This window comes from Cinclus cinclus, chromosome 8 (assembly GCF_963662255.1).
Source record: "Cinclus cinclus chromosome 8, bCinCin1.1, whole genome shotgun sequence".
NCBI lineage: Eukaryota > Metazoa > Chordata > Aves > Passeriformes > Cinclidae > Cinclus > Cinclus cinclus.
This window is the reverse complement of record NC_085053.1, coordinates 24121718-24136190: the sequence shown is the minus strand read 5'-3', so window position 1 is coordinate 24136190 and position 14473 is coordinate 24121718. Positions and strand designations below refer to the sequence as shown.

At 38.4% G+C, this 14473-nt stretch overlaps 1 protein-coding gene across 1 annotated transcript in view; it reads left to right on the top strand.

Moving 5' to 3' along the window:
* The window catches only part of AGBL4 (AGBL carboxypeptidase 4), an 848931-nt gene that overhangs the window by 188076 nt on the left and 646382 nt on the right, over positions 1-14473 (top strand). The window contains exon 4 of the mRNA XM_062497943.1: positions 11836-11930. Within this exon, the coding sequence (XP_062353927.1) occupies positions 11836-11930 (95 nt within the window). The remainder of the gene's footprint in view (positions 1-11835; positions 11931-14473) is intronic.

The window sequence follows — 14473 nt, the reverse complement described above, 5'->3', positions numbered from 1 at the left end:
TTCAATAAAGAAAATGTTCCTTATATGTATAATTCAGCTTTCTCTTTATTGATTTGTTCATATTTTTAATAGGTTTTAGAACTGTCAGTGTTCTAATAAAATATCCTATAATCTAGTTTATTGTTAGGGTAATAGAGTTACAAACTTGGACAAAATTTTAATCTATCCTGCAAGGCACTTTTTTTTTGTTTTGTTTTTGTTGTTTTTTTTTTTTTTTCCTATAGGCATGCTTTAAAAAGTCAATTCCTTGAGGAAGAAAAGGCTCAAAGCATGTGCTGTGAGGAACAGTATGAGAAGAAGAATTGTTCTTTCCAAAACAGGGAACCTGACTGCCACTCATTTTTGGAAGATGGGCATTTTTTTACCTTGGAGAAACCTTTATGGCCATATTTTTATGTCAGCATTTCATAGGAGCTGGCACAGCACAGACAAATAAACACTATTAGAACTGCCTTTAGACATAGGGAAAGCACAGGGGCTACTTGATGCGAGGACATTGTTTATCTCCAGACTGTGATGTGAGGCTGTGCTGTGCCAGGTCACCAGTGCAGTGCTGTCACTGTCACCCGTGGAAGGAAGGTCCCCATCCCAGGGAGCCTTTGGTGGCAAAGTTTGCAGCTGATGCTGCCACAGAGCGTGGATGACTCAGCTGTCCCACCCTGGGGATCTCAGCAGCTGGGGTGAGCCTGTGCTATTTAGATTTCTTTGATTTATGCTGAGGAAATCCCTAATGATCCAGAACTAGGGCAGTGCTAAGCCATGTATTTCACCCTCTCGAGATGCACAGTGTGCTGCTCTTGCAGCTGACATCCCAAATCTGAATCACCATTTTATTTCTCACAGTCACATTTACAGCTTCAGTCTTTATTCCTGGCATAGCTAAAATTCCTGTTGAATCCAGCGTCAAGCACGTAAGGACCACAGAAAAGCATTCTCCTGTGCAATGGGAATTTGTGTTTTGGTGACAGAGCACTGTTTCAATTTTGTGGGAAACTTCTCATCATTTTAAGGTCATATTAGCATTTTTTATTTATTGAAAGTCTTCTGCTCCTGCCACTGCATGTCCTTCTTTTTTTTTGTTTGCATTTTCCTGCCTCCCTAGTGATAAGTGGGTTCCTTCCCCTCTCCCCAGGCTTGGCCACCAAAATAGTGTTTGCAGACTTTTTCCTCTGTGATACACAGTTACAGGCTGGCTGTCAGAGCAGTGTTCATGAGGTGATGTAACTATAGATATAAGTAAAATCAGGGGAAAACTTATCATATGCATTGCAGTAAAAATAAATGTAAACTGCATTAGTGTTCTGGAAAGCTCAGAGTTGAAATGATACTCTGGGAAATGAGAGATGATCAGCTGTGATTATTTCATAAGGGAGCTGAGGAATGTCTTGGATCTTTGATTACAATTTTTTTTTTTTTGTACTAATAATTTGTGTCTTCTGCTGTTACAATTTTTTAAAATTCTAGGAAATCTGAATGGAATTAAATTTACATATGGTTTCCAAAAAAACTCTTGAGTCTTTTCCAAAATGAAAAAATTGAACAACATAAAGTGTGAAAGATCTTTTTGCAGCATTACGCTTAATATTGAGATGTTGTATTAAAATACTGAGTTATGAGAAGCAACGTTATCAATTTTCACATTTCCCCAGAAGGGTTTTCAGCAACTTTGAATATTCCATCAACCTGGCATATTAAAGAGTGCAGAATTTACCTGTTAAAATGCACAGAGCATTCATAGTAGCCTCATAGCAGCTTGCTGTTGCTGTTGCTGTTGCTTTGCAGAAGAATAAGCAACCATTTAGAGATGATGTTTTCTCTAGCAGGAGGGCACTTCACAGCAGATTTCTACTCTACCTTTTGGAAGTGATCTGAAGGAAAATCAAATCTCTATCATATTGAAAGAGGCTTTGGCCATACATTAAACAATTTTTTAGAAACATGTTCTGCACTGTACCATATTTATATCTTTTTGGAGTCTTATTTTTGATGGAAAATTACCAGAATTTGTGCTGAGACTTGCTTAGTTATCTGAGCAATATTCCTTATAACTCAGTATAATATAATAGTTTGATCAAAGTACCAAGTACTCTGTACTTCAAAGCCAATAAAGATGAGCGATCCATTTCCAAATTCCTTTTATTTATAAAGCAGATTGATATAAATAAACTAACAAAACAATATTACACTTAAAGTTGGTCTGTAACAGTAATAAAAATGTTGCTGCATCCCAAAGCTGCAGAAACGTCACTTCCAATCTACAGTGATCACTTACTAAGGATAAATGGTGCCTATGGGATTTTTGGCAAACCCAGCATTTTTCTCCCATAATTCTAGGCTATCTTAAATCCTGAATCAGAAATCCACCCATATTCAGCAAGAAAGTGTGAATGTTTGCTAACTTTAAGCCTCTAGGAACACTTCAAGTGGGGCTAAATATTTATGTGTTTGAGAGCTTTTCTGAACACAGATTTTTTTTCTTTTTTAATCTACATTTTAAGCTCAGGCAGGGCAAAATAAAGATTTACCACTGTCATTTTAGAGCAAAAGGACCTGGCTGACTGTACTGAAGTAATACTGCTCACCCTAGTAATAAGAATTTGCCATTGCTGAGCTTTTTTTCCCTTTCCAGTACCAGGGAGGAATGCCAGAGGGGAATGACACCTGTGTTACACAAACACAGTGCAGGGCACCCTGCTTTAAGACATTTAATTTTCCTATTGAAATCCTCCCTGTTCCTTTGTTTAGCTATTCCATTCGTGAAACTGCCAAAACATGTTTATTCCACATGCTGTGAATCACATTAGCAAACAGACAGAGATCAGCATTTGAATCTAACATTCAGCATTTCAGCTTCAGAATGGGATTTTCAAAGCTTTGAGTACAATTCCTATATCCCCTCCCTCTTAAGGTTGGTTAAGGCAGTTCTGAGGTCTTATTCTAAATGTCAAATAGGTACAAAAAAAAAATAGCAGGAATTACATCAGATTTCCTTCTACTTACCCTTGGGTTTTCTTTTGAAACACAAAACTTTGAATAGTCTATTAGTACATGAGTTGGACTCTTACAGTAGACTTCTATGCACTGAAAATTGAAAATAAAAGAAGTAGTGCTGAAGAACTGTAGAAATCATGAGCATTTTTTTTCAAATCAATACTGCAAGCTCCTGGTTGCCAATGCTAAGGTTCCAATGTACACTAACACATCAGTTACATTTTCTTATAGAAACTGGTGAATTGTGTGAATGTTGCAGTATTGCAAAAGGATTCAACTAGAAAGAGCAGAAAAAAACCCCAGTATTTTAACCCTGCTATATAGAAATAGGAGGGATTATTAATTTTGCAGAGGAAAACTAGAGGGTACGTGCTATAACAATATCCCTTATTTTCATGAAATTGATAGCATATAGTTTATATTTTCCCTCAAAAAAAAAAAAAAAACCCAACCAACCAACCAGCCAAAAAAAAAAAACAAACCAAACAAAACAAGTGTTTTTTCATCAGCACTGCAGCTACTCCAGTAAGGATCCAATTCAAATTCTGTCTAAACATAAAGGAGCTGTATAATATGGGAAACCTTTATTCTATTACTATTCAGAGCCACGCATGGAAGAACATAGAAGGTTCAAAGGTTTCATTGTAATAGCTACTAAAATGCTTGAATTAAAGAAAATAAAGGGAAAAGCAAGGACCTCCATGAATAACCTGGACACAAAGCCCATCTGTGCTTAGTTACTGGAGAAGTAAATAGAGAGGGTTTACGTTTGCAAGGCTATGATCCCAGTAACGTGACCAAGACCACTGGCAGTAATAACCAGGGGTTGAACACATCAAAATGTCATTGTTTTGTAACCCATCAGAGAACACTGAGGCAAATACATCAGTGCTGCTTTCTGAGCTCTCCCACATATCCTGTCTTGCCTTCTATGTGTTATCATCTCCTTCTTTTTCCCCCACAGAATTTTCCCACAAGCTCCAGACAAACATTAGCTTTTAACGGTGAAAAATGCCAGCTGCAAAAATACAAAGTAAACAATTGCTGGAAAAGCATCATCCAAATCTCTCCCTTAACAGGGCTTTCTTTATCTTCCTCACAAGGACCTACACTTGAAAAGGCCTTTTCATTCTCATCTTCCAGCCTGGGTATCAGATGTATTTCTGCCTTTCTGTTTGCATGCTATTTAAATCGTGATTATTACCTTCTGTGTATTTAGGGGGTTGAGCAAAATCATGATCCATACAAACATCAGTGCCATTCTGTCATTGTTAGTGCCACTGTCACCTGCTGCCTTGCAGTGTTTTGGGTGAGAGTGTTCAGCACTCCACCTGCATGCTGTAAGCTCTGCATCACTTTGATGTCCATCACCAGGGTCTAATTTGTTGGTAAGTGTATCCCTTGGTGCTAAGGGAGGCTTTGATTCTGGATCATGGGCTGGTTTGCACTTTATGAGGGTCCCAGAAAAGCAGTCTGTGCAGAGTGTATAGAATGCTCCCCCCACATGAACTTAGTGCCTCTTCATACTCTGCTCTTCAGGACACACTTCATGCCAGTGGTCATAAACACGGGCTTTTGGTTCTTACCATAGTTCCTGTATGTGGTGACTTTTTCTGGCCCTTTCCCTTTTCCAGACTGATCTCATTGTTTTGAAGCCTCCTGTGGGCACTGCACCATGGGAGGGGGATTTGGACTAGAAAACAATTCATTGATAGCATTATCTTTTTATACCACCAAGAAGATGTTATAATAATAACTCTTTCAAATCCTACACAACTTTGTAGCATTTCTTCTCACTGGCTAAATAATTTCTATTAGGAAAAGGAAAATGTAAGTCTTTTCAGCTGCTTCCTCTTGAGGGATGTAAGATATCCGCAAATTTTGCTAACACGTTCCAGAACAGCCAGCTGTTACTATCCACCTGCAGCCATAATATTGATTGAAAAGAATATAGAACCTAAACATGGATAACTTCTGTAATTATGCAGAATGAGTTTAATACATGATGCTACTTCAAATGTCATCTGGCAGTGGCTGCAATGTGGCATGGAATCTATTAGGAAATAATTTAGCTGGTTGAGAACGTCTCAGAGAAAGACTGTGAACTGTTTTCTTTTATTACTGATTCCTGAAAATATTCATGGATATGGAAAAAGGCAATGACAAGACCAACAGGGCTCAGGCACCTGTCAGTTATCAAAAAGTTGCTCACACATCCCTGTAGCTCTGCAATTTCCCAGCAATGGCTCTTTTGCCAAAGCCTGCATATATATTAAGAAATGGGAAATAATAAAAGTATACTGTTTTATTCCCCCCAAGCTGATTAAATAAAGATACCTTTATTTATTTGCAAAATTTTTGACCTTTTGCTACAAAAAATGGGAAAAAAAAGGGCAAGAAGGTTTCAGCTTCAAACCTGTTTTAAATAACTCTGTAGCCTGGTTATATGCCCTGTCAGGACTTGTGCTATTTTCTTTTTGATGAATCAACACAATCCAATATATGTCTTGTGACACATTTGCAATTCTATTGGAGATTTTGGCCCAAGGGAGCAAGGAACAGGAGTCAGTTTAATTACACAACTGCTGGCTCTCCAAATGGACATTTCTGAGTTTTCAACTGAAAGTGTCAGATTATTGATGTTCAGATGAAAAGTTAAAACAGAAAGCTGACTTATGATTGCAAAAGAACGATATTGTTATTCTGTTCTTTGGAAAAGCTGCTGATTTTCCAAAAAAAGTTGAGTTGGGATAACTTGGAGTGACTCTTGCTCTCATAATTTTCAAGTCCAACAGGTCACACAGAGGAGCCAGGTCAGTGATCAGTCCACAGCATGGCATTAAACAGGGAGTATCAATTCCAAAAAGAAAATCCTTTTGGAACTTTCTGCTAGAAAAGGGTCTTCTCCACAGTTTCCCCCTGCCATAGAACTTAGTGAAGTAAAAGTGAAATTCCAGACGGGGAAGGAGCACTGACTTGCACAGATCTTGCACCTCCTGTGGGTCTATGCCTAAGCATATTAGTTTGAGGGCAAAGAAAGAGCTGCCAGAAAGGAGAGATAACCAGGAAAATGCCTAGACTAGTAATTATTTTTAAAAGATTTTTTTTCCCATTGACACACAGTTAAACCCCATTACCTGAAAAACACTTACACAGCTTAAAGGTGATGGGCTAGCATCAAAACCAAGAATATCTCCCACACATAGACAAATACCACAATAAATGCTAAACTAATTTAATAGTTAGCAAATAATTGTATCAGAAGTCTTGCTGTATTAAAATCATTGGGGTCTCATTTTAATGTTGCTCTTTGTAACATTCCAGACTTCAGCATTCCTTCCTTTCAAGTAATGTAGTGAAGATCTTTACCAAGGGAAAAACACCAATAATTCACATTCTGTGATATTTTGCTGCGTCACTTTCCTAAACTTTTGTTGTGTTTTAAAGACTCGACAGTTTCCAGTTAACAAGACACAGGTGCAGCTGATGAGAGGGGATGGTGGAGCTCTCAGTGGTCCCCAGCATCCTCCCCCCTCTGAAAGTGAGAATTTATGTTCCCCTCCTGAGCATCTGCAGGTTTTGAAAGCTCCTTAGCTGAAGAGAAAAAGGCTAAATGCTGTCAATATTAAAAACTTTTCCATTTGAAAGGACAAGTGCTCCTACAAAGGGAAAAGAAAAGCATGGGTTATTTTAAAATGTTAGCAGTAATGAATGATTTAAATTTGAAAAGGTCAGAAAAATGCTACTTGTACGTTCTCATTGGGGATTTTGCACAGTCCTGACTGTTATATTACTTGTTTTCTTCAGCACTGATAACAGTTGCAGGTGACACTTTTTTCTTACCATTTGGAAGTCCCTCCAGTGTAATTTATTTTTATAGAGCTTTGTATAAGGTACATTGTCAGAAAAGATCCTAAATACCTTCTGACTCAAATATCAAAATGCAGCACTTTTTTTGGTGAGCAGGCAGCAATCCCATATTGCCACTTTCTCACATTCATAAATGGTGTTTCAAAATCTCACAAGTAATGGGATTGGTTAATTTTTGTTTCTCTGTGGTTTTTTGTTTGTTTCTTTGTTTGTTTGCTTGTTTTCTTTTTCTCCATCTGAAGTAGATCTGCCCTTTAAAGGGATGAAAACTTCCATCTTTATTTTTTTTTTTAAAGGAAGGAAGGGAGGAAGGAAGGGAGGAAGGAAGGAAGGAAGGAAAAGATAAACCAGATTCTTGTCAAGGTGAGAACCAAACTCAAGAAAGGTGCAGGTTTCAGGAATTCACAAAACACTGTAATATCTAAAGAATCTATAGGAGAGGAAAGAAAGATATCAAGCAATGTAAGCAAGGCAGAGCCCCATGGTATCCACAACCTTTGGATCTTTAATGTTCATTCAAAGCACAAAAGCTCAGACTTAATTTCAGCTGAAAGGTGTAAGTAGTAATACTTAGTGCCCAGTTCTCTTATTTCATCTGGTTAAATGCAGAAATTGTTCATGACTGACTTCAAACAATTGGTCTCCAGGTACTTTGACAGCTCGTGCTGGTAGCATTCAGCAATATCCACTGAATTAAATTTTTTATGCTATTAGTAATAACCATATTATATAATTTTAAATATTTAATATATGTATGTTACATCAGTATTAAGAAGGCCTGACACTTCCTACTAGAAACCCTATTTTCAGTTAGTTAAAACTTCTCATACTTGTAGTGATTTGACACAAAATTTTCCCTGCCAGGTGTCTGCCTCAGGCAGAATTTTGTGGTGTTCTATGTTGTGTTTGTTTTTTTGTTTGTTTTTCCCATTTAATGTCAGCCAGAGCTGAACAGTTATTTCTGTGAGCAGCCGGCCAGGGAAAACCATGCAAATAAACCTGGGAGCCTTTTTGAAGGGACCTAAGTGTGTCCTTATCCTGGGGGAAGGCACTTAACCTTTGTCAAAGGTGTGAGCTTCTTTTGGAAACCTGCTTCAGTTGGAAAACCTGCTGGGAGTTGGGTGAGCCCTGTGCTCCCACCAGCCTGCTGGAATATGATGCTCAATACAACCATCCACTCTCAGTGCCTTCAGCTCCAAACCAAAACCACCCTGCTGTGTACTTGTCCCCCAGGTACAGCAGCTACTTCCAGCTCCAGTCAGGAAAACTGATGTCAATTAAAAAAAAATAAGATATTTCAGCCACCTTTCCTCCTTTTGTTCATGGTTCATCTTTATCATGCTCGTGTTAAACACACTGATCATCCCTTAATACCTGTTTGTGCTTTTAATTCCCGAAGTAAGTCTGCGAAGGACTACAAGGAAAACAAGACATAATCAATGAATTTTAGGGCTAAAGGAAGTACCAAGCTTTTCCTTTGTTTTCTGTCAAAATGGTTTTATCAGCAAGATACCTTGAAATTAAAACTTACTACCCATGTTGTGGAAAGAAGTCCTCCTTCTTCTCTCAGTGGGCAGAACTTGCCTGCCTTGTCTCATGTTCTCCAACATCTGTCTCAGATTTGGCAGCCCCAGCACAGAGCCCAAGACTGCAGCAGTTGCCTTCCCTCGTGCTGTGAGGCCACAGCACATTCTGGTGCATCCCCAGGAGCATGGTTTGACTCCGTGCCGTCCTGAGAGGCTTTTCGGCACCACACCTCTTCCACCTACCCAGAAATTGCACGTCGGTTTGTCAAAATAATGCAACAGGTTAAAGATTTTATCCTAAATCTGAAGAGAAAGCACAGAATTGTAATCTCTGGTACAGCGTCGGTTTGAATATTGCTTCTTTTAGTGGTATTCATACAGTCCCAAATACCCAACAAGTATTTTTGTTGCAAAAATTTCCACCATTTTTCTCTGTATTGATGCTCTGGTGACCAGAACAATTTCTAGGGAATTTTAAGTACATTTAATCTAGTTTTATTTTCTTAACTTGACATTTCTTAAATTCTTGAATACTCATTTTGGAGTATCTCAATTATATTGCTTATAAGATGACAATCTTGTACATCTCTATAACTCATACAATCACTTAGAATAGTGATAATTTTCTTGAAAAAAAGTGTTTTAATGTGCACAGTTTGCTTTTAGTCCTTTTGCTCTTTATGCTGCATAACTGGTGTGTTAAAGGATATAAGTATAGATAGAAATTAGACTGAAAATTAGATATGTTCAGCGAAACTTTGATTGCTGTATCACAGCCTTTTATGATAGCATTCAGTTCAAAGCTGTTTGCATACCTTATTGAGCAAGCTGGATATTTTTCCAGCGTGTGTATCCAGTGTGTATCCTGTAGTCATTACATTTTCGCACACTTCACTGGCTGAGCTGCATGGACTGTTTTAACTATCACCAGCAATACTTGACGGAGTTCAGCTGCTCATTTGAGTGCTTCGGTTTGTGTGCTTTATTACTTCAGTGGTGTGTGTTGATAAAGTTCTGTTCTGTGCTGTTAAATTTTTGGTTCTGCCAATCTAGCTCGGTGCCATGCTGGGGGAATTGCACGCATTGCTAACTGCTCGCTCCGCGGCGAGCAGGAGTGCTCGAAACACTATAATCTGCAGTGTTTTGTTAAATGAGCTGCATATTTTTGTTTTTATATACATTGCTTACCCAGTTGTGTACATTTGCCCAACTCATTATACAAAATAAGCTTGATTGGAATAAGAACATTCTCTACCAGCTGTCTGCTCTGAGTCAGTATGCAACAAAATTAGCAACTTTCCCTTTCCAACAGTGACATGATTGCATCCAAAGTTTAAGGCAATTGGTTTGGAGATCTTGTTTGTTTCATTCACTCCATGCAAACATCAAGATTAACAAACCAATTTGTTGCAACTTAATTTGTTTTCAAAAATATGAAGTGAGTTAAGTAACAGAGGAAAATCTGAGCATTCTAATAGAGGGAAATACTTCCATGTAGAGCATAAAGCATGTAGAGACCTCAATACCATTCTCTAGCTTGAAGCCATCCATGTAAAAGTAAGAAGATGGAAAATAACTTGAGACCTCCCAAGGTGGATATTTCATCACATAAGCAATATCTTAAATACTTAAAACTACAAATATAACATTCTGTAAATTAAGTGAATTCTTTCATCTGGAGTTATAAAAATAAGTTCATTTCATGGCCATTAGAAAATCTCAAAATACATGAAAACTCTTGTGCAGGGATATGTAGTTTCCTCACTACCTTTGGTGCAAAATTGAATTACCACCTTCAAGAATATGATTTTCTCAGCTTGCTAGTTTTTTGTGTCATTTCTAGTCAGACCTACAGGTTATTTTCAGATTTTGCTTTTACTGATTTGTAGAACTTACAACATGGAAGTATGTTCTCCCATTCACAAAATCTTCAGCACTACCTTACCTCAAAAAAACTTGCTTAATTTTTCTTGAGTACAGAGCTACTTAGTCCTATGCAGCTTACCTGGCTTCCTCCCTGCCCCATTTGAAAGGATAAATGAACCTGGTTCCTGTTTGTGTCCCACTGCTGATTCCTTTCTCTTTAATCTTATGACTCCCTGTTGCCTGAGCAGACTGCCTGGAAGGTCTAGATTTGTTTTTGCAAAGTTTTACAAATGAAAGCTTAATTGATCTTATTGTTTTAGTCAACAATTGTTTGATTTTAAACAGCGGTCAATCAGTTCTTAGGCTTCTCATGAACCATTATGAAGGATGCCAACATTACAATAGTTTGTTCTAAAAGTAAAGTGCGAATATAAGTTTTAGTGGTTTGCCTGGCCAAGTGCCAGGTCCAGTCTTTGGGCCATCACAGCTCCTGCAGTGCTCTGGGCTGGAGCAGTGGTGGAAAACTGCCTGGGGAAAATGCCCTGGGGGTGCTGGTGACAGCAGCTGAACATGAGCCAGAGTGTGTTCAGGTGGGCAGGAAGGCCAGGGGCACCTGGCTTGTACCAGCTGTGGTGTGGCAGCAGGAGCAGGGCAGTGACTGTCCCCCTGTACTGGGCACTGTGAGGCCACACCTCGAGTGCTGGGTCCAGTTCTGGGCTCCTCATGACAAAAGTGACATTGAGGGGCTGCAGTGAGTCCAGGGAAGGGCAGCGGAGCTGGGGCAGGGTCTGGAGCACCCTGAGGTGAGGAGCAGCTGAGGGAGCTGGGGGGCTCAGCCTGAGAACAGGGGGATCAGGGACACCTTAACAACTACCTGGAAGGAGGTTGTAGCAGGGTGGGGATCAGTCTCTTCTCCCAGATAACAAGCAATAGGACAAGAGGTTTTATGAGAAGAGGTTTTAGATTGCATTATAGGAAAAGAATCTTCACGGAAAGGGTTGTTAAGGATTGGAACTCTGCTCAGGGAAGTGGTTGCCTTCTTCAGGGAGATGCAGATGTGGTGCTCAGGGACATGGTTTAGTTGTGGATTTGGCAGTGCTGGATAATGGTTAGACTTGATCTTAGAAGTCTTTTCCAATTTCAGCAATTTTATGTTTTTATCCTATGATTCTATGGAGCAGTTAGAAGGTTTTCACAAGGAATACTACCCCATCACCCAGATTTCCATCCACCTCTGCAATGTTAAGTGCAGCACACTGGACTTGCTCTTTTCTTCTTCTCTTATTTTTTTTATTTTTTTTTTTTTTGTATGGCTAGGATTCCTATTGAAAAATCATCATGCTAAATTAAAAACATTAATTACATATATATCAATGCAGTGTAAAGCAACATGGACATTTTAAATGCTTGGAGCAGACAGGATATCCATTATCTGAGGTCTATGGAGAATAACAATAATTTATAAGGTACACATCTATTTAGTATCTGTGTATATTTTTATACATCTGGTATAGATAGCAGACGTAGAAACTCTCTCAGAATTTATACCTGATCTCTTTTCTTTTCCATTTTTCCCCTCCAGAGAGTAATTTTCAATGTTGTCAACTTCAGCAAAACAAAAAGCCTCTACAGAGATGGGATGGCTCCAATGGTGAAATCCACAAGCCGACCAAAGTGGTGAGTTATTCTCTCAAAGAATTAATGAGATAAACATGTTTTACTTGGCACTTGTACCAAAGACCCCATGGTTGAGGAGCACTTTTTCCTGAGAGAATGAGAACCTTGAGACATCAGTGTTGTGAGGACAGGTTCTCTTTGGAGCAGCTGGACAATGTGAATTCTGGAGGCCCCCTGCAGTGCCTTGTTTCAGGTGGCATGACTGAAGTGATGTCCAACTGAGCAGTCAGGGCTTGGGGCAAATTGTTTTTCAGAAACGGTCCAGCTCTTAGAACAGTTATTGTGCTATTTTTGACCTGCATTAATCTCCAAAAAAGCCCGTGCAAATATTATGGGAGATGGACTTGGTCTGGTTTTGAAAAGCTGGTTGGAATTGTTCTGCCTGTTTTGGGGTGGCTGGAGTCTGGTGGACGAATGTGAGCTCTGCCATGTGAGTTGACCTCAGGTGAATGAGCAGTGCCTGGTCTTAGACAGAGGGAGGCCATCATCAGCTACAGAAAATGTACAAAACGGGAAGTCATGTGCATATTAAACATGTGAATACCCATATAGATTGTACATTTTCTCAAAGCAAATGTAATGAATAATCTACTGTGAATAATAATATGTAAATCTAGTGAGTCTGAATGCATGCAAGACTCCCAAGAATTATATGATTTGCCTTTGCCAGGAGACTTGTTTGAATATGGATAGTGAGGTTAGGCCAGAGGTGTACAGTAAGTTATTCTTGTCAGCCTTCACAGCTGCTACTTTTTATTGGTTAATTAGTAATACATTTAATGAAGCTGGACATTATCTGTGCTTCATAAATATATCTCTCTTAAATGCTTCAACTGTCACAAATTTTCCACTCACAAGATGGAAATGGTGGTCATAAGATTGTTCTCATTATGTGGCTTCCTCTTCCTATGACCAACAGAATGGATATTTGGCTTTTTTGTCTAGATAAGGTCATATGAACAAAAGAACTGTGTCACAGTACAGTTAGTGGATGGACTCAATTCCAGCTCAATAGGAACATGTAATAACATTAAAATTAATTAAAATAATCCATTGCATTTAGTGTTTTTTTGTAGCAAAAGTAATGTTAATTGTGTTTACTATTTAACTTCAGAAAAATCTTTTGGGGCATTTCAGGGCCACATTTATCAAGTATATTTTAATCATCTTTCAAAACCTTTTCCTTTTCTCACTGGGGTCTGGTATTTGCAGCTAAGTGTATTGTGTTTTAAGTTTATCTATAAATCAGATATTGCTTTCATACAAATTTTATGCCTTACTTTGGTTTCAAATTAAAGTGTAAATCTTACAAAACAATGCAAAATGGACTTTTTTTTTTTAGAGCATAGAAGCTCCTTCACTATTTTTAAAACATATTTCTCTTCCATTTCCCCAGAGATCTATTTATTTTTGTGTTTTATATTTTTAGAGGATGTGTTTTGCTCCCATGAAAGCAAGGAACGAATAACATTGCCTGAAGCCAGGCACAGTGTAGGCAGCAGGTGCCGAGCAGCTTCCTTTTACAGGGCTACTACCACACTTTAATCCTGTTTCAAAAATTCAAGATGTAATTTTTTTCTTTAAAAAGATGATTATTCTATTAAGATGATTTTTTTTCCTAATAGTCTGCATATGAAAACATCTTGCTCTGCTTTGAAGGTGCACATTAATTCATACTGTTATCAGGGACCTTAGTGATATTGGGGTCTACTCAGTATAATTTTCTGTCTTGATGTTAATAGGATTTATGCATGTGTTTTCCAAGTGAGAAAACATATATATTATTTTTGGATATATGAGCTCTATCAGGGCTGTCTTCCATTTGGATTATGCCTTTCACAGTTACCTCTGTATCTGTTTCCATGGCATTCTAGTGCAACCTGTAAACAAAATTTTCTCTTTCTCTGTTTGCTGAAATAGGATTTACCAGTACTTGCAGCTGCTACTGCAGCACACAGGTGGTTGTGGTCCTTGAGCACGAGCAGGGCAATATCCAGCTGGATTGATTGGATCCTGTTTGGTGTTTTGTATGTATTAGTCTTTTAAGGAATACTGGATCATTCAATGCAGCAAAAGTGCTAGCTTTACATGACAGGAGGAAGGTGTGGAAGGAAACTATTGAAACTCTCCACCTCATATTAGGGTTTATGTCAGCATAGCAGTTTAGTGGACCCAGTGTAATTAAATTAGAAAATGATATATTAATTACAAAAACCTGAAGAAACACTAAAGGTTTTAAAATCCAGTTAAATAGTAGCCAGGGGCTACAAATACTCTGTAGCTCAGGCTTCATCTCTGAACTCCTCTGTATGGAATATTTGAGGAATTAATCATTATTGTGCCTGCCTGTGGAGGCATTTGTTCCATATTGAAAATCACCCAACTTCCTCTGGCCACACATAGGCACAACTCTGTGTCACACAGAACTATTCCACTCCCTTTTTTTAGATACCCAATTTTAAGTTTTAGATGATAAAGTGCCTGTTTTCCTTTTTGCATTTGAGAGATATAGGCACATTATCTCTCTTAATAACAGATGTTCA